Source organism: Mixophyes fleayi, chromosome 7, assembly GCF_038048845.1.
Source record: "Mixophyes fleayi isolate aMixFle1 chromosome 7, aMixFle1.hap1, whole genome shotgun sequence".
Taxonomy (NCBI): domain Eukaryota; kingdom Metazoa; phylum Chordata; class Amphibia; order Anura; family Limnodynastidae; genus Mixophyes; species Mixophyes fleayi.
In genome coordinates, this window is record NC_134408.1 from 8,510,912 (window position 1) to 8,534,032 (window position 23,121).

The window sequence follows — 23,121 nt, forward strand, 5'->3', positions numbered from 1 at the left end:
CATGTTGATCTGTTGTTACCCCCTCTCTTAAAAGTTTACCTGTCACTTACACACAGCGGAGGTGGAAATTTTTTGGGCTGAACCAACTCTCATATTAATGCAATGCCGCAACTCAGTGATCAGCGACATGACTGAGGAATGAGGCACCACTATCGGCTGGATGGAAAGGGCTGCCGCTCGATGCCTCATATCTAAGTGATGTTACCGGCCCTTACTGAATTGGTAGCATTCTCATTAATATTTGTGTAGCACACAAAATGGCTGCCTCCACTGTAATAGTGTACTGCCGCCATTAATCCCACACACCCTCTTATCTTCCAGGGGGTGTTACTCTTGGAATGAATGCCAAAGGAGAGTGTTTAAAGCATTGGATGGAGTGCGTCTCGTCCACCAATCAGAGGGCGGAGCACTGGCACACGCTCACCAATGAGCTTCCAGGATCCACCTACACCGACTGAGGAATGCATTTTTCATGAACGGAGAAGAGCTGAAGAACAAGAAGAGATGAGCGGGAACACTCACTTCCACACTCACAACCACTGAATGCATTTATGTCTCCGAAGGTGAAAAAACTCCATGTCATGGGCACATCCAAGATGGCCACCACCGCGATCTTCCTGACGAGGGACATTCATAGTCTGTCTATGCCATAATGAGACGTTGCCTATTCCTTCTCCAGCTTGTGTCGGTGGTCTCGGGCAGGATGATCCCCATCAGGCAAAGTAATTTTTTGCCTGGTGGATAGGACTGTTGAAGGACAGAGACCAGGGAATTCACTAAAAGTTGGGAACGATCAAATCTCAGTGTCCCCATCAACACAAATCCACCACAAAAAAATGGCTCCCGCCCTATGACCTCATCACACGCAGCGCTCATAACCGATCACAATATGCTACGCAAGAAGGGGTTCCCAATGGTCCCAACTGATTGAGAGTTTGACAAAAAGTCCCTCTTTATCCGTACCTGCCATCATTTTAAAAAAATAAAAATTGGGACATGTTAAGCCCCGCCCAGGTCTGCAAAACCACCGCCCACAATGCCATAAATCCACACCCACTTTTCTGAACGATTATTGGTAAATGTCATGCTGCAGATTCAGTCAAAACCAATTGTATATATAATCACCCCTGGTAGACTGTGACCCACAGGGAAGCGACTGGGTCGGTATTTTATTCCAGAACGCAAAACGTGTTTCCCTGAGAACCTTCAGGGGTTAATTGTCTAAAGTGGCGTATCGGATAAAATGCCCATAAAAGTGCCAATGATAACTTGGTGGCTGAGAGCTTCTGTACAGATCAGAAAATGTCAGCCACCATGAGCGATGACATCAGAGCTCACTCTTTATACAATATAATTGACGTGAGTTTATAAATGTATTACAGCAGAGCAGTCACCTACATACAGCAAAGGCAGATGATTATTCAGCCTACGAACTGAACACATCGCTCAGACACAAATGGCAGATCCTACCAGGATCTAGTGTATAATACAGATTTTACCACTTTTTATGTAGAGATGGAAAATGAGTTAATTTCTTCCTCCGCTGGTCTCATGAACAGAGCGAGGATCTATTACAGACCACTGAGCACATAAGTCTACACCTAAGTAGAAGGTTGTTTGATCTCTCATCTCTTTCCCTCTGGGGCACATTCCTCCGCACTCAATCGAATGCTCTTCGGGCGGATTAGCCGGCTCTGCTTTTCATTTCTCTTTATCTGCGATTTACATTTATAAATTGAATTTAATTAGGTCCCGTTGTAGCCGGCTCAGCGTCGTTAATCTGTAAGTGATCCCTGAGACTGTCGGAGTAATGTCATTATACGGAGAATATATGAGGCGGATATAGTTACACATAACAACTTGTGTCTTCTGAGCTCTGTACAACATTACCCATCTCTCACACTGGTCGCTGGACTGCAGAGCTTACAGTCTTATTCACACAAGACATAGAGACAGACAGCAGGACCAGTATCTACCCTCGTTATATTCAGTGTTGTTATAATATACACCAAATGCAGCATTACCTGTTACAGTCACACAATGCCTGAATTAACCCTAATAATCAACAGTATTACCACAACCACAGGTCAGTATTAACCCTTACAGCCAGTACGGATATCACAAACCTCAAATCCAGCATGGACTCTCATAATCAGTATTATCACCATAAACATAAGGCAAAATCTGAATTACCCTTCATACCGCCATACACACTACATACGCAATACAGCCACAAACACTCACCAATCCTTTTACACTTATGTGCTGATTGGACGTGTTTTAGATGTGGCTTTTTCACACATTTTTAGTGTATTTTCCATGCACCGAAGGTGGTGAGAAATTATTTTACTGCAGCTTTTATGCTTTTTCCTATACACTGGGTTGTAACAGATCACACACAAGAAATAAATCTGCGTTCTAGAATCTCTGTTCTAATGCTGCAGTAATCGTTATTTTCTCTTAAAAGTAGCATCCCCCGCTGCTGTAAGATGGGCTGCCTGCATTCTGGGACCCCATTTCTTGAGAGATAACTAATTTACGAGAAGGGTGATAAACCCTCTCCCATGCGAAGAGTCAATATAATAGGGATTATCGCCACAAACACAGCAGATATCAATATTTGGTTTTCCGTATTACTAGGACAGCTGTATAATTACAACACACATCGATGTTATTACCACCAGGACGGACCACCACCAGTATTAACGATTGTGGCCGGTGACGTTTACAGACACAAAAAAAGCCAGCTTCATATATGCTGGATGTGTTCCCATAATTCAGGACATAACTACGCTCATGTCTGTCCAAAACTCAGACATTTCAGGCAAGTCCCCGCCTTCTTTCCGGCAGCCCACTCCTCTCGGTGGCCGGATAGGTGGTTCTGGTAAGACTGGAATACCTGTTGGCAGGTATGACTGAACTATGCACAAGACGACATCCACTCACGGCACAGGGCCTCATAGTACGACGCCTGGGTGTAGATTGACTAAAACTTCTAAAAAGGAAAAAGTGGAGGTGTTGCCTATCGCAACCAATCAGATTCTAACTATCATTTTGTAGAATGTACTAGGTAAATGATAAGTAAAATCTGATTGGTTGCTACGGGCAACATCTCCACTTTTCCTTATTTATTTATTTATTTTTAGAAGTTTTAATAAATTTTCTTCCTGGCTTCTTTAAATATTCCCAATAGCTCTCTGGATTACAATGCTGTCCCACGCTAAAAGCATTCCCTGCCCACGTGTGACATACCCAGTCTGCACGCAGTGGAGACAGCCATTTTGTTGGGTTGAGCCAATCTTCACACGAAGGCGGCCTATTAGTGTTCACGGGAGGAGTAATATGATGGCGGCACTTTGTGTCTCACGCCTCAGTGATGTCACCAGTCCTTAGCGAATGGGAGGCCGAACACTGGTTCGACCCACATGATGGCTGCCTGACACTGTTAAGTAACGAGTAAACTTTTAAGACAGATGTCACTAGACTGAGGGAACTGTCCTCAGCGTTCACACGTAGGGGCTTGTTTAATAATATGGTACAAATTGCGAGCATGTGCTACTCATAGACACAAAGGAGATATCTGCTTATAACTAAAGCTAATATCCGCTTGGTTGTGGGTTATAGGAGCTTATAACACAGACTCCTTATATGCCAGACCGTCAGGTAACGCATTGGACTCATCTTACGGACTGAGACGCAGGTCACGGGACAGGAGGTCCTCTGAAACACGTCTGACGGTATACACCATCTGCCGCTGTACGGGACACACGACTATGCACACACCTCACTCTGGGCTATGCACACACCTCACACAAATCACTATTTGCACGTTCTTTTTTCACTGTTTTGTGACTTCTCGTTTTGTACGTTGGGGAAGGGGGGGATGTGACCTGTTTTGTATACGGGGGGAGTCAGTGCTTGAGACTCGCACGCAGGCGCTGCATTTATGCAAAATTGTGTCTTTTGTAACTTTATTACTCTCGTGTTTCATGGTTTATAACGAGCGATGTTGGCGAAAATGTAACAGGTTAGATGTAGAGTCAACGGGGTTTGTGAATCCAGATAAGAAGTGTAATAGTTTGAATGATACTCCGTCAGCAGACTGCTGGCTTTGTACGAAAGAAAGGCTTTCTCGGAGATAGCAGAGGTAGTGATGATGATGATGATTATTGCGTCTTCTCTGAATGTATTAATGAGAGCAAGAGTTTCTGGTTGTCTCATAGATTTACATGAATTTTTGGAGACTCAGCCAAAGAGAAGAGTTTCCAGGTGGACAGGACGTTGGTATATTGTTGTCGCCCAATTATTGGTTCTTAATTAGTCTCAAAAGTCAAGTTCTTTTAAGAGCAACCAGTTCACACTGTTGCATGATCCCAGGAGCAGTGTTGAATATATGCGATCTTGGAAGGTCAATGTATAAATGTCTATCTGGAATTTGGACCCCAGTAGAAAGAACAGCAGGTCGGGAAACATGTAGCTTGTCTAGTTCAATCTGCTCAATGGGCGACAAATGGTTTACAGACACCTGCCCGATTCTTATAGTGGCTGGCAGGATTCATTCCATGCCATTGGTTTGGGAGACATCAAGAACGACAACCTAGCGTCTATGGCGAAGGATGGTCTTACCTTTAAAATAAAAGATCCAGGGTCAAAATGTCTTTTGAAGCAGATTTATGGCCAGAAGACATGAATATGTTGGTGGGATTTTCCCGAGTAAGACGGTTGAGCAGGAACACTTGTTTCCAGATGCCTTGAATGTATTGATAGAAAAGACGGAGGTTTGAGGAGCTGGGTACGGTATATCATATCACTTAACGCTGGTTGCTGGTTTGAAGGTGGAGAAGTCATATGTATCTTGATGGTTTCTGGAGAAGGATGAGGTCTGTTGTAACGCTTGAATGGAGACTGGTTGTTTGAAGGCATTTGTGGAAGGTCAGGTCATCTCTGGAGATGGATTATTTTTGGGTAGTATCATTTTTATAGATGACTTTAAAAAAAAGCTTGAGTTGCACTCAGGTGGGCGGTTTGATATTGGTGTGGAAGGGCTTTCAATCTTTAGCTGTATATAGTCTCTGTAATTCAGATGTCAAGTGGCTTAAAGGTGAGAGTGGTATAAAAAAAGCGTGTGGTTCTAAGATGGGGTGGAACGGCTGGGTGACTTTCAGAGCAGAGAGTCTGGCTATTGGGTGTACGGCACGTGACCGGCTGTGCTTCGTGTTTGTTTGTGTCAGGTTTGGAATGGGGTGTGACGGAGGCTGCACGCCCTGTACTTGCATGTAACAGCCTCCTCCTGATAACTGCACCAATAAAGGCAAAAATTGACTTGCTCTGTGTCTCCGAGTCGTGTGTGACAAAACTCCATGAAGATCACAGAACATCACTCTCGGTCACCCAGGAACGATAACACATGTAACGTTATCTCAACTGTGCTAGTCAAGACCATAAGAAATAACACTATATAGAGAGAAAAACAGCTTTTCTAAATCCAAGTGATGAAATTAAAGCCCAATAAGGCCCAATTTTGAGACTGGAGGAACTGAAGCAATGAATTAACAGAAGAACAATAGTTCTCATAAAGCAGTAAAAATATATAGAGCATAAGAGATCAATGTCACCTTGACAACCACAGGCAGATGTTACCAATCTATTTGGTTGGTCTTGCTCACTCTCCAAAGAAGAAAATGCTCATTGCGGCATTATTATTCAGCAATGTTAACAATTAACAGAAAGTTTAATCGTAGGAGGTTTCTGTCCCTGTGTCGGCTTCGGTTTACGCAAAGTCAATAAAAATGGCTGAATAATGGAAGACCGGCCATGCAGAAGTTACGGAGTGAGAGTATAGCGATTTTATCTGTGTGTTATTTAACAGGATTGTACGGTCCTCCTGCTGTAGAGTAGGTGGCTCTTCCCTCTTCCAGACACGGTTAGTGGCACAGATCCACACCCCTTTCCTCCCTCTCAACTCTCCTTTCCTGCAGGTAAGATGCAAAGTGAAACATGTACTTAAAGGGCCAGTGGCATGGACTGAGCATGGTCTGCAATTTTACTGCATTGAATGCATGCTGAGCTTGCAGCAGGCTCAGGATCATTAATCTGCATGCCAGCGTGCTGCTTCTGTTCACACACTGAGATAAACACCCCAGGAATACAGTATGCACAGTACACTCCAGCATCCAACTGTGGACATATCTTATGCATTATATATAAATAAATAATGATATATGCATATAGACCCTGTACTAAGCCCGGGTTTGTAGAACAATAAATGATTCCCTTTTACTCTCTCACGCTGATCACTAACAGCAGATACATTGACCGAGCTTCCATGGCCCTCAAATTTATATTCCTCGAGAAACCGCCTTGATCTACCCTCAGATTGAGACAGGAGTTCCTGAGCCTGTAAATAGCTGCTCTTCTGTCATACAGTCGAAATGTTTCTCATTGTTTGGGGCTCCCTGCCCTCTACTGGTGAACGCGGAATACTGCGCTAGTAACATATGCTCTTGTCCACGACCACATTTGGTAGAGGCTTGTAGGGTAATGAAGGTGCATAAAAAAGTTAAAGTTTGAACAACATTACGAGTATAGTACGGTCATATATTCCAGTGCACGCTACAACAGAAGTGGCCGTGTGCAGTTTTCAATACACAAATAATCAAGATCGTCTCATCAAGATTTAAGTGTCTCGTTGTTGTAGTTAGGTGTTTATCTCTGGCTTGATTGAACCGCTGCTATTTCCTTCCTATTATAGACAGGTGTCCAAAACTGTCTCTATATTGGAGATGTGGTCTGACCAGGAACTTCTACAGCAGCTAAACTGTGTTTATATCATGTTTATTTAACGACACCATTTTTTTATCAACCTTTAGCAGCAGCTGCCTGGTACTGAGCACCACATGAGCTTACATTTATTTATGTTAACCTTCACCCACCATACTGACTAAGTGACGGACAACAATAATTTATTGTAATGTGAATTATCATCACGTATTTACAATAACACACAGCACTGGTTATTATGCAGATCAGTAGTATAATCACATTAAGATAAGAGAAATTCTCATGTCCATATTATGATCCATAGCCAAACATTTCAGACTCCTAAAGCCCTCCCCCTTCATCTCCTTTAATTTGCTTGCAGACAGGAAGCCTGGCGTCCTCAGGGAAATGCTTCCCCCCACAATCTTCTATTTATCTCAGATATATTCAGTTCTAATGCATATTTGAAATAGATAATCCATAGTCATTGGTAACGAGGGGACATAAACCAAGCCGATTGTAATCACTGCCGGTACGTCTGTAAATGGTATAACCCGGGAACTATACCCTGCATGATATACTGCATCCCAGGTTCAGGGAAAAACATCTCACACTGGAAATATATACTGGGGGCGGTATTTTATACTGGTACACGGTAACTCTGCTGTAACCCATAGCGACCAATCGGATGGTTCTCTATACTGCACGGCAAGGAAAGGCAGAAACAAATATTTTGCAGATTAATTCTTAGAGTCAGGCTGTCTGTAATAAACTTTGAACACGCACAGTCCTCCGCTGTGAGCAGACACCAGCGGCTACAGAGAGTCAATAACGCTGGATTCAAATCTGCTGATCCACCTCTGTTGCCCGAAGCGACGAGTCAAATGTCCATCTTAGGTCATGTTTTTGGCAGGCCTTGACGGTGGTGAAACACATCTGAGTGATGAACATAGGGCAGCACGTGTACTACAGCAGAGACGGGAGGGTAGATGGTTAGTGCTACAGTCACACTCACAAACTTGAGTGCTCACTCCTGAACGAGTAGACACAGACACATCACTTAAAACCAGCAGAAGTACCGGAAACGATGGAAGATCTGCGTGTTACTCGGGAATGTCAATGACCAAGTCGTCCTCCTCGTCTCCATCCAGGGGGCCCTCGTCTCCGCTGCCCTCTCCTCCGTCGCTAAACATCTGCTGGGGCACGGTGCTGAGGATAGGCGGGGGTGGGGTATGCTTGCTGGAGGAGGAGAGCGAGGGGAGGCCTGACGAGCGGGGGCTGAAAGGGAGGACGCCACCACAGCTAGGGGAGGAGCTGAGGGGGATCTACAGAGGGATTAGGAAGTAGGGGAGGGGGTGAGAAGGGAGGGGGGGGGGGTGAAAACAAAGCAGGAGATGAAAGTGAACGACAAAGAAAAAAAAGGAACATTCACTGTTAAATGTGGCAATAGTACAGTACGTCAGCCCACGTGTACATACATACATACATACATACATACATACATACACACATACACACATACACACATACACTTCTCCTCACGCACAGGTACCTTGGGCTTCTTGGCCTTAACCCTGCGGTTCTTTCCGTCTCTCTTGGCTCTCTCGAGTTTGGGGGGCGTGGAGTTGGGGATGGGAGCCAGATATTCCGAGGGGAACGGGGTGTAGGGGGGTGAGCTCATCTGATGAGTGGGAAAGGTGAAGGGGAGAAAACACAAATCATGAGATGAGATGGAGCAAATCAGGGACAGAATATCGGGGGAGAGGAGAAAAGCGACTATCCCGGTTTATAAAGCGGGGACAGTAGAGAACCTTCTCTTACCCAAGAGATAACGTTTAACAACTAATTCTGACACAGACTTGGCCCCCAAATAAAAATATAAATAAGGAGTCTATTCAGTGAGGGACATTAAACGTGGTGCACCAGAAAAAAGGGACTGTAACCCACAGCAACTGATTTGATTGAACAAATTTCCTAGTAATTAAAATAAATGAAAGATGACAGCCGTAGCGGGAAATACTCACTGCGCTGAGGTACGGACCCCCAGAGGTGTGTAAGGACAGGCCTGAGGACGAGGAGGGAGGCGGTGAGGGCGGACCTGCGGACGGGCTCCTCTTCCTGCACAGACAGAAGAGGTTAAACAAACAGACGACACAAACCATATACTGCAAGACGGGCACAGACGGAGGGTCGCACTCACCTCTTAGCCGTGGGGGTGCTGTGGTCGCGGCCACCCTCTGTGTCGCTGTTCTCTGAAGAAGCTGTCATGTCAGAGTCTGTATGAGAGAGGAGCGTTAGTCCATATGCCAGCTTCCCCAACGCCCATGTTATTCCCACACGTTCCTCCATCATCTGTCCCAGATTCCCTATCCTACAGAAACCTCCGCGCCCTTTACTGGCCCTGACGGAACGCGCCCTTTACCCCTTCCGGATCTCATAACTTTATCGTACCTGACGAGTCGTCGACATTCTCGTACTGCAGGATTCTGTCCAACAGGAAGCTGGTCGGAGAGGAGACAGGAAGCAGAGGGTCACTGCACAGCTGTTACATGGCACAGGGTATGGCAGAGTGCCCCTCCCCCCAGAGGGCACAGCGCCCACGTCAGACACCCCAATTACCTTTTATCTCTGGACACTTTCAGAAGCTTCCTCTGCGCCCTCCTCAGTTCCTCCTGAAAACATTCCTGCTCCTATAGAGAAGGTGGAGGGGGGGGGGGGGGGGGGGGAGAATATAGAATGATTCATGTAACCACCATTCTTATACATAAGGGGCATTAGAGGGCAAATCTAGTTTATATAAAAGAAGGGTTTAAGGTTTAATTAGCATGTAATATTTCACTGGCTTTCCTATGAGATCATTTTACAGCAAGGCACCGCTCTGATTGGCTGTTACATTGCTCATTAGCGGTAATTCACCCGTGTTTGGAATTGCGTCTATCTTGCAGGGACGGCCCCCTGCGCTCAGAGAGACAGACCAGGGGTGGTAACGTGCTAGAGCACAATAAGGGAGCGCAGACAGAAGGTTATTCACTCCACTTACTGATGCTTCTTATTTAGGGTTGACTGTATCTTTAATACAGTACGAGACGTGAACTTAGTGGGAACGTCAACTGGGTGCAAGTTTGAGAAGTGATGATGATGTCCCTATATGTGATCTAAATACATCTATATGCCGGATTTACAGATACATGTATCTTAAGATGTGTTCCGCACAGAATACAAATGTGGACAACACAAGTACTTATAAGCAAACAAGGAATCTCCTACGTTCAACTCTAAATCTGGCCCTTCGTGTGTGAAGGGGGAAAAAAATGACACTATTGACGCCTAAATTTATACACATCAGAATTGTAAAAATCGGCTTGGCCGTGCAGAGTCCAAAATCTCCCCAGCACTCCGGCAGCAAAAGGGTTAAGGAGGAGTTGACAAAAAGTGAAGACCCCTTTAGACCATATTGTGACTTCCTAATCAGTAGTTATATTAGAACACTAACATGCATCATCTGTAGTCGTCAGAACAAACAAGAACTGTTGCTTACTGTTAGCAGGGCCGCCGAGAGGGGGGGGGAGCGGGTACTAATTACCCGGGCCCGGCATGTCAGGGGGCCCGGCCCGGGCCCTTGCGCTGCTGATTTTTTTTAATTTTTTAATTTTTTTTTTCAAAACGTTTTTTTTCCTTTCCTTTTTTTTTTTTTTTTTTGGCGGGGGGGGGGGGGGGGGGGGGTGGGGGGGGCTCGGCCGTTGGTGGGGGGAGCAGGCTAGTTTAAAAAAAAAAAAAAACATACTCACCTGATCGCGGAGCCGGCATCCCTCCTCTCTGCTGCTCTGTGCTCTATTCAGACTGTCTGAATGCTGGGTGTGATGTCATCATGTCATGCCCAGCATTCAGTCAGTCTGGAGCAATGGAGCACAGAGCAGCAGAGAAGACCAAGAGAGGAGAAAAGGTAAGTGAAGGGAGGAAAACGAGGGGGGCACAGAGGGGTTAAAAAACGGGGGGGGGGGCAGCATGACAGAGGGGTTAAAAAATGAGGGGGAGCACAAAGGGGTTAAAAAACGGGGGGGCAGCATGACAGAGGGGTTAAAAAATGAGGGGGCACAAAGGGGTTAAAAAACGGGGGGGCAGCATGACAGAGGGGTTAAAAAATAAGGGGGGGCACAGAGGGGTTAAAAAACGGGGAAGCAGCATGTCAGAGGAGTTAAAAACGGGGAAGCAGCATGTCAGAGGGGTTAAAAAATTAGGGGGAGCACAGAGGGGTTAAAAAACGGGAAAGCAGCATGTCAAAGGGGTTAAAAACGGGGAAGCAGCATGTCAGAGGGGTTAAAAAATGAGGGGGAGCACAGAGGGGTTAAAAAATGGGAAAGCAGCATGTCAGAGGGGTTAAAAAATGAGTGGGGGCACAGAGGGGTTAAAAAATGGGAAAGCAGCATGTCAGAGGGGTTAAAAATTGAGGGGGGAGCACAGAGGGGTTAAAAAACGGGAAAGCAGCATGTCAGAGGGGTTAAAAAATGAGAGGGGCACAGATGGGTTAAAAAATGGGAAAGCAGCATGTCAGAGGGGTTAAAAATTGAGGGGGGAGCACAGAGGGGTTAAAAAATGGGAAAGCAGCATGACAGAGGGGGTGAAAAAATGAGAGGGGCACAGATGGGTTAAAAAACGGGGCAGTATGGCACAGTGGGGTTAATAAACAGGGGTCAGCATGGCACAGTGGGGTTAAAAAATGGTGGGCAGCATGACACAGTGGGGTTACAAAGGGGGGGGGGGGAGGCATGGCACAGTGGGATTGAAAAAGGGGGGGAGCAGCATAGTATAGTCTGATGAAGGGGAGCCAGATGAAGGGGGCAAAAACAGCATGGAGGGCACAGTGTGATCATAAGGCATGGCGATGATGAAGGGGCACATTATTGTAATATTGGAGCTGGAGGAAGGCCTAATTATTAATCGTGGGTGCTATTGATTTAACGCTGGGGCTGGCTGTAATTTTCTAAATGTAGCCATTTTTTTTTCAAAATAGGTCCTTCAACATTTCTGGATCCGGACAAGCCACAACTAAAGAAAGCAGCAGCCACAGGTGGAGAAAGTGAGAAGAACAGGTAGGAGAGAGCAGCACAGTGTGTGAAATGTTGTGATTCTAGTAGGGACAATACCAATTTTTGGTGAATGTTGTGTCCAATGTAAGGTGTAGGCCAAGACTGAACTGTTTGTGTACACACTGCATTGTTTGTATACTACCCTGTGGTGGTAGATGTCCTGAAAGTCAGGAGTGCTTAAACATATGTGACGCTCCGGCGAATTGAGAGCCTAGTGGTTTTTATGTTAGCCACGCCCCAATGGCACGTTTGCCACGCCCCCAAATGCATGACCGCACCTCCCAAAATTTTTGCACTGCCGTTTGGCTAGCCACGCCCCTGAATATATGACCATACACCTAAACTTTTTTGCGCCGCCGTAAGGCGGCGCAAAAAAATTTTGGGGCTTACTTCACTATGAGGGGGGCCCCATGAATTTGTTGTACCCGGGCCCTGAATTCTTCTTGGCAGCCCTGACTGTTAGCAACTGTATATGTAAAATTTTCCACACCATGACAGAAGTGATGTCTGGCACTGATCTATCTCAAGGCACCATGCTGCCCCCTCATCTCAGCCATTTGGTATATGAATTGTAGAGGTGCTTTCATTAAATCCTGAACTACAGACACCGGTCTATACCCATCACTGTACTCAGACTCACATAGATGAGGAACTTCAACTTGCGCTTCAGATTCTTATATTTTCTCTTATAATCCACCTCTCCGTCCGTCTGGCCGTTCATCCTTGTCCAGCAGGGTTCGCTGTGTATAGGGAGAGGATCACACGTTATTTCTGTATGTGAAAGGGACAAGACATACCGGGAGCCATTAACCTCTTCATTTATAATTATCTAAAAAGACACTTTTGCTAATTGTTCCTCTCCGGGGTAAGTCCGATACACAGTGTCCTAAATATCAGACCTCAGGGGGGCTCCTGCCCGCAAATATAACATTGTGGAGGAAAATTTCTAGTTATTCGTGATGCAATTGTCTGTCCCGTCCCCTAGACATAAAGTGTTCACACATTAACTGTTATTAGAGTCAGATAACACTAGATTGCTGGAAGATGCAGGAATCTTTTTTGGGGGTTGGGGTGGGATCATAAATGTGTAAAAATAATAAAGGTGGATTCCTTGTGTTTCCCTATATTATATGCCACTAAATTAAATATATTTATTCCACTGGTACCAATATATATGTGTGTATACCAAGAAATAATGAAGTTACTTGTTATGACGACCACATTGTCCGATTTGATCTGATCGCTGTAAGACATATCGTACAATGTGGTTGGATGACTGCCGTTCTCAGTAGAGCTATAGCGCCCCTGCTGGCACCCCAGGTACGTTACAGTTCTATGCCACGCCCCCTGGCTTGTCCCAGGCGTGAGCCCAGAGATATAATAATCATGTAACATTGAGCAGTCTGTGGAACTACTAGTCCCAGCATGCCCCACAGCCAGGGTCAGAGATACTTGTAACAACTGAGGCTGCCGGGGCATGCTGGGAGTTGTAGTTCTAGGTGTCCGGTGTAAAGCATGTCGGTTTACACGGCTCCGGTGGTCACTGCACCGTTCCCCGCCCTCCCCCGAGCTCCGGGTCTTACCGGCCGATAGCACCGCTCCACTTCCAGGAAGATAATAACGAGTCTGTATGACGTCACTTCCCCTGAACGCTCCGCCAATCACAGGCTAATGTGAGGACCGGCCATGTTCCTGTAGCTCGAGATTCGTTACTGGCCGCGTTCGGCGTCACCAACATGGCGCCTGCAGGGAGGACCAGTTATGTACATAGTGTCTTTGTAGCGAAGGGCGGGACTCGGCTCGCTCTGCCAATCAGGAGATGGCAGGCGGGGTCGGGCCAATGAGAACAGGGTGGGCGGAGCGTGTGTCCCTGGAGCGGTGGTTTAAACATGGCGGGAGATGAGGAGCGGGAGATGCGGAGATTTACCCAGGATCTTTTCCAGCGGAGCCCGGACCTCAGGTGGGGCGGCCGGAGCCATGTGACTGTGTCATGTAGTCATAGTGACCCATAGCAACCGCGCAGCTCTGTGATTGGTGCAACCAGTCATGTGACGTCACCGTGTGTATGTCTTTGTGTGTGTGACGTCACAGTGTGCTCTCTCCCTGTGTGTGTGACGTCATTAGTGTGATGTCTCTATGTGTATATGTATGACATCACTGTGGGATGTCCCTCATCACTATTTATTTATATAGCGCCACTGATTCCGCAGCGCTGTACAGAAAACTCATTCACATCAGTCCCTGCCCCATTGGAGCTTACAGTCTAAATTCCCTAATATACACACACAGATTAGGGTTCATTTGATAGCAGCCAATTAACCTACCAGTATGTTTTTGGAGTGTGGGAGGAAACCGGAGCACCCGGAGGAAACCCACGCAAACACGGGGAGAACATACAAACTTCACACAGATAAGGCCATGGTCGGGAATTGCACTCATGACCCCAGCGCTGTGAGGCAGAAGTGCTAACCACTAAGCCACCATGCTGCCCGTGATGTCATTACATGTGCGTGTGTGTATTAAGCTGTGTGATGTCACTACGTGTGTGTGTGTGTGTGTGTATTAAGCTGTGTGATGTCCCGGTTTGTAGGGCACATATTAAGCTGCCTGTTCTCTCGCTCCGTAGTGTCCTCACTCACTCGCTGGTGCGCACCAAGTTCCTGGCTCACACTAAGCGATCAGCGCTATCCTCACCAGAACGTCAAACACTCAAGAAAATTGTGGAAGAGGAGCTGCTAAAGATGCAGGTAACTGAAGTGGATAAGATGATGTCACACTTACTAACTAATCTTACATTGTAGTTTGGCTGTCAGGACAGTTTATGGTCTGGGAAAGGCCTTCTCCAGACACCAGGTTTGGTACTTTTACTGATCTTTGTTTGCCCTTTAACTTTCCCTTATCTATGATGGTGCTACATCCTTCTTGCCATTGTGAGCATGCTCTGGTTTGCTCTACTGTAAACACATCCTATAGTTTCCTCCTACAGGGAAGTTTCCCTTTAAAATGCAGCGCCGCTTGAAATTTAATCGCCGAACACGCGGGTGTTGAAGAACCCGCATGTTCATACATTTACCCCCTGGACTATTTTCTGAAGCGAGGAGACTCTAGCTCTTCAGCCAAAATATATTTGTTAGACTCAGAGTTCAGCTGTTCAGTGAATGGAGGAACATTGGGATTGACCCCTTCTCAAAGAAAGGTGTGCTGCTGGATACCACCGATCTTTGTATCTGGACCTCAAGTTAGGAGGGAAAAAAGAAAATTGCTCTTGGACAATCATGGTGCGCTGCAGGAGGGGAGGGGTGCATTTATTTTGTGTGCAGGGAAAATTCTGGCTGCTTTTGTGTGTGTATCACACAAATACTGGACAGCTTTATTTTTACTCTGTGATTTAGAGATGAGCTAGAGCCTCCCAACTCTAAATCTGTCGGCACATTTTATATTTTGGATAGTCCTAATGAATACAATCCCTCTATTGGAATATAATCTGGGTCCTCACAGGCCCAGCCTCTGTTTGTCTGTAGAATCCTCTAAAGTTCCGGTCCGATGTCTTTCCTCATTGGGATTCTGTCTGCTAGAAGGAGAGGAGAAATTCGGGCTCTTAGGGAACAGCACCGTTCTTGAGGACAAAGGAATTGAAACTGGATCCAATATTTCTACCAAAGGCCGTCTAACTTTCGGAGATCTCTGGACATAATCCTACCGTCTAGATGGGAACAGCAGCCTATTGCAGTACTTGGAGAAACAACAAGTCACTGCGGCCAGGGGGGAGTAAGTGGACGAGGATTTAGGAGCAACCACTGCCTGAGGGATTAAACCAGCTATCTGTAAAAACCACTCGGATATCCTTCTCAGTCTGCAATCAATACCCCAAATTTCTCAGGAAATGGAGACCACAATAAGACATAATCTATGTGCCTTGGTTAGTATGAGCCAGCAGCCAGAATCCAGAGTACAACACTTCCTATGTCATCCCATGAAAGTGACTGCACCGAGATCTCTCCAGACACAGTCTGTCTACCGGGGCTGCAGCGTCCTCTGCGCAGGTTGTACATCAGGAATGTGGGCTGAGACTAACGCGTTTTATAGACTGCAGACTGGATGTAGCTGCCAAGTCCTGGGTGCCAACCCCTCCCTGAGCGGTCTTCATTGTTACATCTCCTGGGTGTTGTCAGGGAGGAGAAATGGACACTCGGGATTGTGTTCTGAATTATATATTTTTTTCTAAATTCCTTCTTTGGAGCCTGATTGGTTATTTAGAAATCTCTGGGTATGGATGAGCTTCCACCTGGTCTGCTTCTTGTACCGAATAGGTGGGAGTTATCGCGGAGCATTCATTGAAATGAAGTCATCGACTGTCCTGACTTACCCTCGGGTGTCCGTACTAAGGGCTAGATTTATCAGACCTAAGAAGGAAAAGTGGAGGCGTTGCCCATAGCAACCAATGAGATTCCAGCTATCATTTATCTAGTGCATTCTAGAACACGATACACGATATCCAAGTGGTGACTATAGGGGATCATGGTGAAATCTACATTTACTAATACTAACTGGGGGAACCCGTCCAGGAACTACAACAAGGACCAATTTTAGTGAGACGATAATGTGCTGCTCCTGTATTCTCACTACTTTTTCCCGTTGCAGTAGCCTGGGCTGAAATAGTTTTTAATGTTTTCTTTCTCACTAGTTTTTGCAGCAGGAAAAACTGTTGTAAAAACACACAGTGGAGGTAGACTTTGAGTTGATCAATAACGTGATTGTGCCACTAACTTGTGAATCTGCAGATATAACGCTCACCTATGATATTTAGTCATATATCCTTCTATTTGGAGAGTAGTGATGTCTCTTGGACGTCCGCTTTGGTCCTGCTGTGCGCATATAGAGAAGAAAGATGGCGGCATTTGCTTGCATGGTGCGGTGTAGATGCACGTACCTACATTCACAGTGCAGAGAGCAGAGATGTGTAGAACTGTTATAAAACAAGTCCCTGACAGTCCTCCTCTTTGTGTGTAGTTATAGGTCTCGTATTGTAGTGAGATAAAGGGCCAGTGACCCCCCCTAGAGCCTGCACACACTTGGCATCACTCTGTAACCTTGCTGCCCCTAGGGGTCTCCACCTGCAGCTCTGCACCGATCCATGACTCAGAGTAGAGAATACCCCCGGCAGGGGTCTGATAGGATCAGGCGGAGCCCTCCTCCTCTTTGTCTGGCTGTGACATTGCATTTTCTCACAGATGCTGACCTATCTGTTTTATGGCTTGTGGTCTGGCAGAAGCAGCAGCTGGCACACTGAGGACGTGTGGGTGCAGTGACCCCATTCTGTACCCCCCCCCCTAATCTGCATCTGTTACTGTACAGGGCGCCCGTTTCCTGCACAATGGAAACTGAGACTGCAGCCTGTTCCGTTATAGAGCCGCTGACCACACTGCGGCACAGAGGAAGCTGTAGCAAGGTCCGCGTGTGACCATCGCTGAGACCTGGTCATCTTCTGGCACTCTAGGTGTTGTGCCGGCTGATAGCTATATATCCTTGTTATACATAGTGTGCACTGACCCTTATACACAGTATACAGATAGAGAAGTATTACTGTGCGTTGTTCATGCAAACAAAGTAATACTGAGAATTGCATCAGGCACACAGGGAAGTGGCCGTGCTATACTGTCTCTTCACCAACATAGAAGTAGTACTGACTGCTACATATAGAGTGTTACTGTGCAGACAGAGAACAGATACTGAGCATTACATTGGACAGAAACGGTTCATCTACATAATCTGAATTTTCTTCCCACCCCTTCCCCTGAAGGGGCGGGACGTTAATCTCTGAATGTCCCCGCCTATGATTGTCTGTTCCTCTGATGTGCGATCCACTTCGTGGCATTTTATAGGTCATGTGACCGACATTCCCTCTAATTTATTTTGAAACATGAAAGTTAAACGTTTTCTTGTGAGCAAAATCTTCAGCAGCGATTTATTTTTTTATTTATTTTTTGTAAAATGTGATATCCAGGAGCAGAAGAGAGCATGAAGGGTATTAAGGGGGCAGAGAAGGGGGGGGGGGTTGCAAAGACCAGGGGTGTATCGATCAGATTACTCAGGGAGCAGGAGATTTAGGGGACAACATAAACGTCAGATTGAGCCTGCAATCTGCTGATCGCTCAACCTCTGAGTTTTTATATCTTATCGTAGCTATAAAATGAGCAGTAATGTTTACAGATATTTTATTTTTGTCCATGGGAGAATATTATTTAAACTAAGTGTGTACATGCTGCTGTCCAGTTATATAAACCAGTTTCCCCCATTACCAGTGACGCAGGTGGTACCCTGTTCTTGCTGTGACTCCCAGTCTACAGCCACTGTACATAGCAGTAAGGATTAGTATCAGGGGTTAAGATTCCAGGAATATCTTGTAGGGTTACACAAATAGCTTATTGTAGAAGAAACGTGATACCTGCAGCTACAGTAATCCCCTCCTGCATCAGTAGTCTGTTATTATTAGAACTTGGATCTACAGACTACATCTTGTATAATCTTTCCTATATGTGTGCAATGCAGGACCCTTCCCCCATGCAAACTCTCCAGTGGAACAGTCTGCACATAAACAGTAAAATGCCCTGCGGGTATATCCAAGGCGTGATTGCGGCCCCTCCATACTATATGACTGGTCTTCAAAATGTGAATTTATCTTATTGTGTGTGTATATATAAAAACTTTTGTATCTTGTATTGTTTCCAAGTGTACGTAATACAAAAAAATATATTTTTATAATATTGTTCATTGATATCCTTACATTCTAGTGCAGCTTTATTTAAAATGTACAGTGATACCTGGACACTTCATTAGACAAAGGATATATAGTAAGAAACTCATTAATGTGATATTGTGGAGTTTGATGTTTAATATCTTTAGGACAGATGAAAAGGTGATGACTGCAGTCCTTTGAGCTGCGGTGGATGCAGTCCTTTGAGCTGCGGTGACTGCAGTCCTTTGAGCTGCGGTGGATGCAGTCCTTTGAGCTGCGGTGACTGCAGTCCTTTGAGCTGCGGTGACTGCAGTCCTTTGAGCTGCGGTGGCTGCAGTCCTTTGAGCTGCGGTGGCTGCAGTCCTTTGAGCTGTGGTGGATGCAGTCCTTTGAGCTGTGGTGGATGCAGTCCTTTGAGCTGCGGTGGCTGCAGTCCTTTGAGCTGCGGTGGCTGCAGTCCTTTGAGCTGCGGTGACTGCAGTCCTTTGAGCTGCGGTGACATCACTGGTCTTCTCCCTGTGTTATGACTCCATCCGATGCACACAGTGTATTTCCACCAAAGCACCACCCGCCCGACCTGGCATTCTACAGAAGATGGATGAAACGGTGGACATATTTGGTTAGCTTTTAATGCCTTTAGCTTTGTTAAGAAAGATATACGGTAGAAGAGTATAACCTGGCTAAAACCTGATCTAAAGACTGCAGCTGCTCGTTCTGTCTGTTTTCCTTTTACAAGTGCATTATTGCCAATCACTACACGTGTTATGTAGCTGCTAATTGCCCTGGGACTCATTGTGTTCTCTTGTACAGGAGGAAGAGGCCAGCGACGACGAGCCCCTTATTTGTAAAGTGCAGAAGAGGGGGCGTAATGAAAGTGATGGCGATGTGTCGGGAAGCAAGGAGCCGCCGGGGAAGAGGCATAAAGTACTGGATGGTGAGCACTGATGGGGGATTTATAGGGAGGAGTGATTCTGGGAGATTCCCATCCAGCTGTAGGTAGAAAACCATCCACGAGCCCCCAGCAGTAAGAGAGGTGGGAGGGGTCCTTTGGAGGTGGGAGGGGGCCCCAGTGACGCCTAATTGGGCGTTCTTATACCATGTGACACGTGTCGCTGGGAGCAGAGCGACTAGATCATGGCATGTATGGTTAGCTTAAGTTGTGCATGAGAGGATTTTGTTAGATCCGAGGTCAGTGACTGTCTGTCTATCTTTCAGGCAGTCGTTCAGAAGAGGAGGATTCTGGGATTGAACAGAAGGATTCCAAGAGAGTATCCAAAAGTTCCCCTGAAGCTCTAACGTCTAAGCCAACAGTCAAAAAAAAAAGCGTACAAGAGACTGCTAGCAAGAGAGCGCAATCGCAGAGGAAAAAGAGCGCACCCCGGAAAGGCAGAGAGACTGGTAGTGACACAAAAACTACACCGAGGAAACCTGTTAGACGTCCACAGAAAGGGAGTGATAGTGATGTGGAAGAGACAGACAGCGATACTGGCGGTGTTGCAAATAAAAAGACTGTGCCGCCTAAACCCAGGGCGAGAAAAGGGGCCGCCGGAAATCAGAAGGCCGCGGCAGACTCTAGTGAGAGTGCGGAGGACGAGACTGCTGTGCAGGAGAAAGCAGAGGATACAGACTCCGAGAGTGACGTAGAAGTGCCAGACACCAGGCAAAGCAAGAGGAAAGAGAGCGTCAGCGGCAGCCAGGATAAGGGCAGAAAGAAGACAGCTGCCAAGAGGAATGTTAAGCAAAGGGACACCAAGACTGTAAAGAGATTGCAAAAGAAAGAGACTGACAGTGAAGAGAGTGACAGTGAAATGAGCAATGAGAGCGATAGCGATGAGTCGGAACTCAAGAAAAAGCCCTTAAAAAGCAAAGGTGGCCAGGCTAAGAGGGTGGTCAAAAAACCTAAAGAGACTGACACTGAGAGTGAACCAGAAGTCAAAGGAAAGAGTGTGCAAAAGAAGAAAGACAGCGATAGTGAAAAGGATGAGGAGGACGCTAGAGCATTAAAGAACGATAGTGACAGTGAAGAGGAGGAAGACTGTGCCGTAAAGCCAAAGAAAGACGGTGACCGCGAGGAGGATGGAAGTACAGTAAAAGACGGTGACAGTGAAGAAGAAGAAGAAAGTATAGTGAAGGCAGAGTCAAAAAAAGGGAGTAAAAGCGGCAGCGAGGAGGAAGAGAGTGAAGAAGACAGTGTGCCGATTAAAGACGACGATAGTGAGGAAGAGAATGCGGCAAAAGGGAAGAAAGCCGCAAAGCAATCCAACAAACACAATGGAGTAAAGAAACCCAAGAAAGCAGCAAGGAAAGGGGGAAAGGACAAAGCCACGCAGGACAGTGACTCCCAGGATAGTGAGGAGGAAGACGGGGTAGAGAAAAGAACACAAAAAAAAGATGGAGGGGAGAGTGACTCCTTGGAGGGTTCAGAAACGGGCAAGAAGGAGAAGAATGCGAAGAACCAGGGCAAGGTAAGCTGTGGGAGATGGGGAGAAGTGTTCTATCTAAACCACCTCAATAAACGTATTTCCCTACTGTCCTCAGGCCACTTCCAGAGAAGATCACCCCAGCATCGTCCGATTGAAGAGATACATCCTAACCTGCGGAGCTCGCAGGAACTACAAGAAGCTGTTTCAGGATTGCCGCTCGGTGAAGTCCATGGCCCAGGTCCTGAAGAACGAGCTGGAGGAGTTGGGGGTTAAAGGTGAGAGTTGGGTAATCTTGGATCACTGTCATGGAAGACTCATGGGTGCTGCTCATTGGTGAGGGTGAGAGGGGGGTGTTTGTGTATATATAGAGGGCATGTATGGTGGTGGTTAATGGACTATGATGACCTTTATCGCAGGAACTCCGTCGCTGGAGAAATGCCGAGTTGTGCGACTGAAGAGGGAGGAGGCGGCAGAGTTGGCTGAGTTAGACACCAGCAACATCATACCAACAGCTGGTGAGTCCATCCAAGGAGGTGGCGCTCCTACCTTCTCCAGATTCATTGTATATAATAATAAAAAGGTAGAGGCGTATGAAGCCCATATGAATGAACCCTCAATGACCTCTGTGTTGGGTTCCATGATGCCCGTGACTGTGTGACACAAACCCGGACATATGTCCACTGACCTATGGCAATTAAAGCCTGAAATAACCTTAGAGACATTAAATCTCCTTTTACAAATTTGCAGGTTAGCACCTATACAACTGATTTCAGTGGAGCTCATCCATGTAGGTGCAGATGCTGTTTTTGTGGCCTCCTGTCCCTGATGGTTGGCAGATCAGGGGCACAAGGTTTGTGTACCTTCCTCTAGACAGATAAAAGTGAATTTCTGATTGGCTGTTGCCGTTTAGCGCACATCGCGCCGTGAACACAATGTTGCGGTATCTGCTCTGCGACATGATTCTGCTTTGGAATCTTCGGCTCAATTTAGAACTTAATCATTTGTATTTTTATTTTTTTTCTAAATTTCTTGTGTGTTAAGTAGATTATTTTACATAACTTGGGAATTTGTACAAAATCACATTAATAATTAGTCTGCCCGTTAACCCGTAGAACGCAATAAGAGAATCATTGTGACCCAAAGTGTGAGATCTGAGAGCTGTTATCAGGCCAGATTTTCAGGATATCCTTAATGTGATAGTCAAAGAGCACATACCTGTCATAGGTCTGGCCTGGTACCACCCTCCAGGCTTATTTTATTCTGCACATGATATTGAATACATTGATGGTTTAAAGTGCAACTGTCATTTAGATACAGTGAAGGCGGCCATGTTGTTTTCAGAGACTTCCCCCGGTCAGTACACTAGGAACCAGTGACCTTACTTGTACTCTGTCACTGGCTCCTAGTGAGTCCATAGGCTGCGTTCTCATGACAAGATGGCTGCCTCCACCATGGGCAAATGTGTCTGGGGTATCTGCGGCCTTGTTCAGCCAGCAGATGGTGGGATTTGTACGTCAGCTAGTGTCTGGCTCAGGAATGACTTCCACTGACACAACAGACACCTAATGAAAGGAACAATGTGCCTCTGTTCTCCGCAGGACGCCCCCGGCGCCGTAACACGTGGAACCCCTACAAAACGTCCCCATCCCGCGACACCTCCCCTCCTGCCTACCAGAAGGAGGTGGCATCTGACTCTGAGGGGGAGGAAGGTCCTCCCCGCAAGAAGAGGCCAATGGACTGGTCCTGTCTGAAGGGCATTATCAGCGATGATGGCGACAGTGAATGAAGAGTTAACACCTCAATGTCTAAAGATGGAGGGGGAGGGGGAGGGGGGGGGGGGGGGGGAATCAGGAACATGGAGGCATCATCACTGCACATATAGATGTAATTATCCTGCTAATCACACTGCCTCTTATTACAGCACTATGTAAATGTAGCACCCTGTCACAGCCTATGAGCACCCTGTAATCAACTCTTAGTGCCCCCATCACCTGTACACAGCGGGGGACAGCAGCCTTTTGTGGCCTGGTCCAATATTAAGCCAGGGACCGGTAATATCGCTAATCCTGGGCAGCATGCTTGGACTACTGGCTCCACCCACAAAATGGCTGCCTCC

The 23,121-nt window shown here is 46.4% G+C and overlaps 3 protein-coding genes across 6 annotated transcripts in view; 2 read left to right on the top strand and 1 right to left on the bottom strand.

Moving 5' to 3' along the window:
* Window positions 1-5,327, top strand: part of DOC2A (double C2 domain alpha) — a 50,584-nt gene extending 45,257 nt beyond the window's left edge. Inside the window, exon 11 of the mRNA XM_075178909.1 lies at window positions 322-5,327. Coding sequence (XP_075035010.1) covers window positions 322-458 — 137 coding nt within the window. The 3' untranslated portion in view covers window positions 459-5,327. The remainder of the gene's footprint in view (window positions 1-321) is intronic.
* A 1,618-nt stretch (window positions 5,328-6,945) lies between these two features.
* INO80E (INO80 complex subunit E) lies at window positions 6,946-13,614 on the bottom strand. Of its 4 annotated transcripts, none has more exons than XM_075178913.1 (8): window positions 13,430-13,614; window positions 12,487-12,617; window positions 9,379-9,449; window positions 9,211-9,260; window positions 8,960-9,035; window positions 8,784-8,877; window positions 8,312-8,440; window positions 6,946-8,084 (listed from the first exon to the last, which is right to left on the bottom strand). In XM_075178913.1, the coding sequence occupies exons 2-8, from the start codon at window positions 12,565-12,567 to the stop codon at window positions 7,863-7,865; spliced, it is 723 nt and encodes a 240-aa protein (XP_075035014.1). In that variant the 5' UTR covers window positions 12,568-12,617; window positions 13,430-13,614; the 3' UTR covers window positions 6,946-7,862. The 4 variants fall into 4 exon arrangements, with proteins under 4 accessions (XP_075035014.1, XP_075035013.1, XP_075035011.1 ...); XM_075178912.1 differs by having other exon boundaries at window positions 12,487-12,586; window positions 13,430-13,613; XM_075178910.1 differs by lacking the exon at window positions 13,430-13,614 and adding an exon at window positions 13,033-13,389 and having other exon boundaries at window positions 12,487-12,586.
* HIRIP3 (HIRA interacting protein 3) lies at window positions 13,577-22,832 on the top strand. Its single transcript, XM_075178908.1, has 7 exons — window positions 13,577-13,806; window positions 14,473-14,593; window positions 19,393-19,516; window positions 19,798-21,047; window positions 21,121-21,280; window positions 21,422-21,520; window positions 22,604-22,832. The coding sequence occupies exons 1-7, from the start codon at window positions 13,736-13,738 to the stop codon at window positions 22,789-22,791; spliced, it is 2,013 nt and encodes a 670-aa protein (XP_075035009.1). The 5' UTR covers window positions 13,577-13,735; the 3' UTR covers window positions 22,792-22,832.
* The last annotated feature ends 289 nt before the right edge of the window (window positions 22,833-23,121 follow it).

What these genes read in the sequence shown, in the direction of transcription:
- INO80E (XM_075178910.1), bottom strand. Translation starts at nt 13,325, where the DNA reads ATGCCCCGGCAGCCTCAGTTGTTACAAGTATCTCTGACCCTGGCTGTG. An exon ending in GAATGTCGACGACTCGTCAG is followed by an intron (nt 9,036 to 9,210) that starts GTACGATAAAGT and finishes TCTCTCATACAG; the next exon opens with ACTCTGACATGACAGCTTCT. An exon ending in AGCACCCCCACGGCTAAGAG is followed by an intron (nt 8,878 to 8,959) that starts GTGAGTGCGACC and finishes CTGTCTGTGCAG; the next exon opens with GAAGAGGAGCCCGTCCGCAG.
- HIRIP3 (XM_075178908.1), top strand. Translation starts at nt 13,736, where the DNA reads ATGGCGGGAGATGAGGAGCGGGAGATGCGGAGATTTACCCAGGATCTT. An exon ending in CAGCGGAGCCCGGACCTCAG is followed by an intron (nt 13,807 to 14,472) that starts GTGGGGCGGCCG and finishes CTCGCTCCGTAG; the next exon opens with TGTCCTCACTCACTCGCTGG. An exon ending in GGAGGAGTTGGGGGTTAAAG is followed by an intron (nt 21,281 to 21,421) that starts GTGAGAGTTGGG and finishes CCTTTATCGCAG; the next exon opens with GAACTCCGTCGCTGGAGAAA.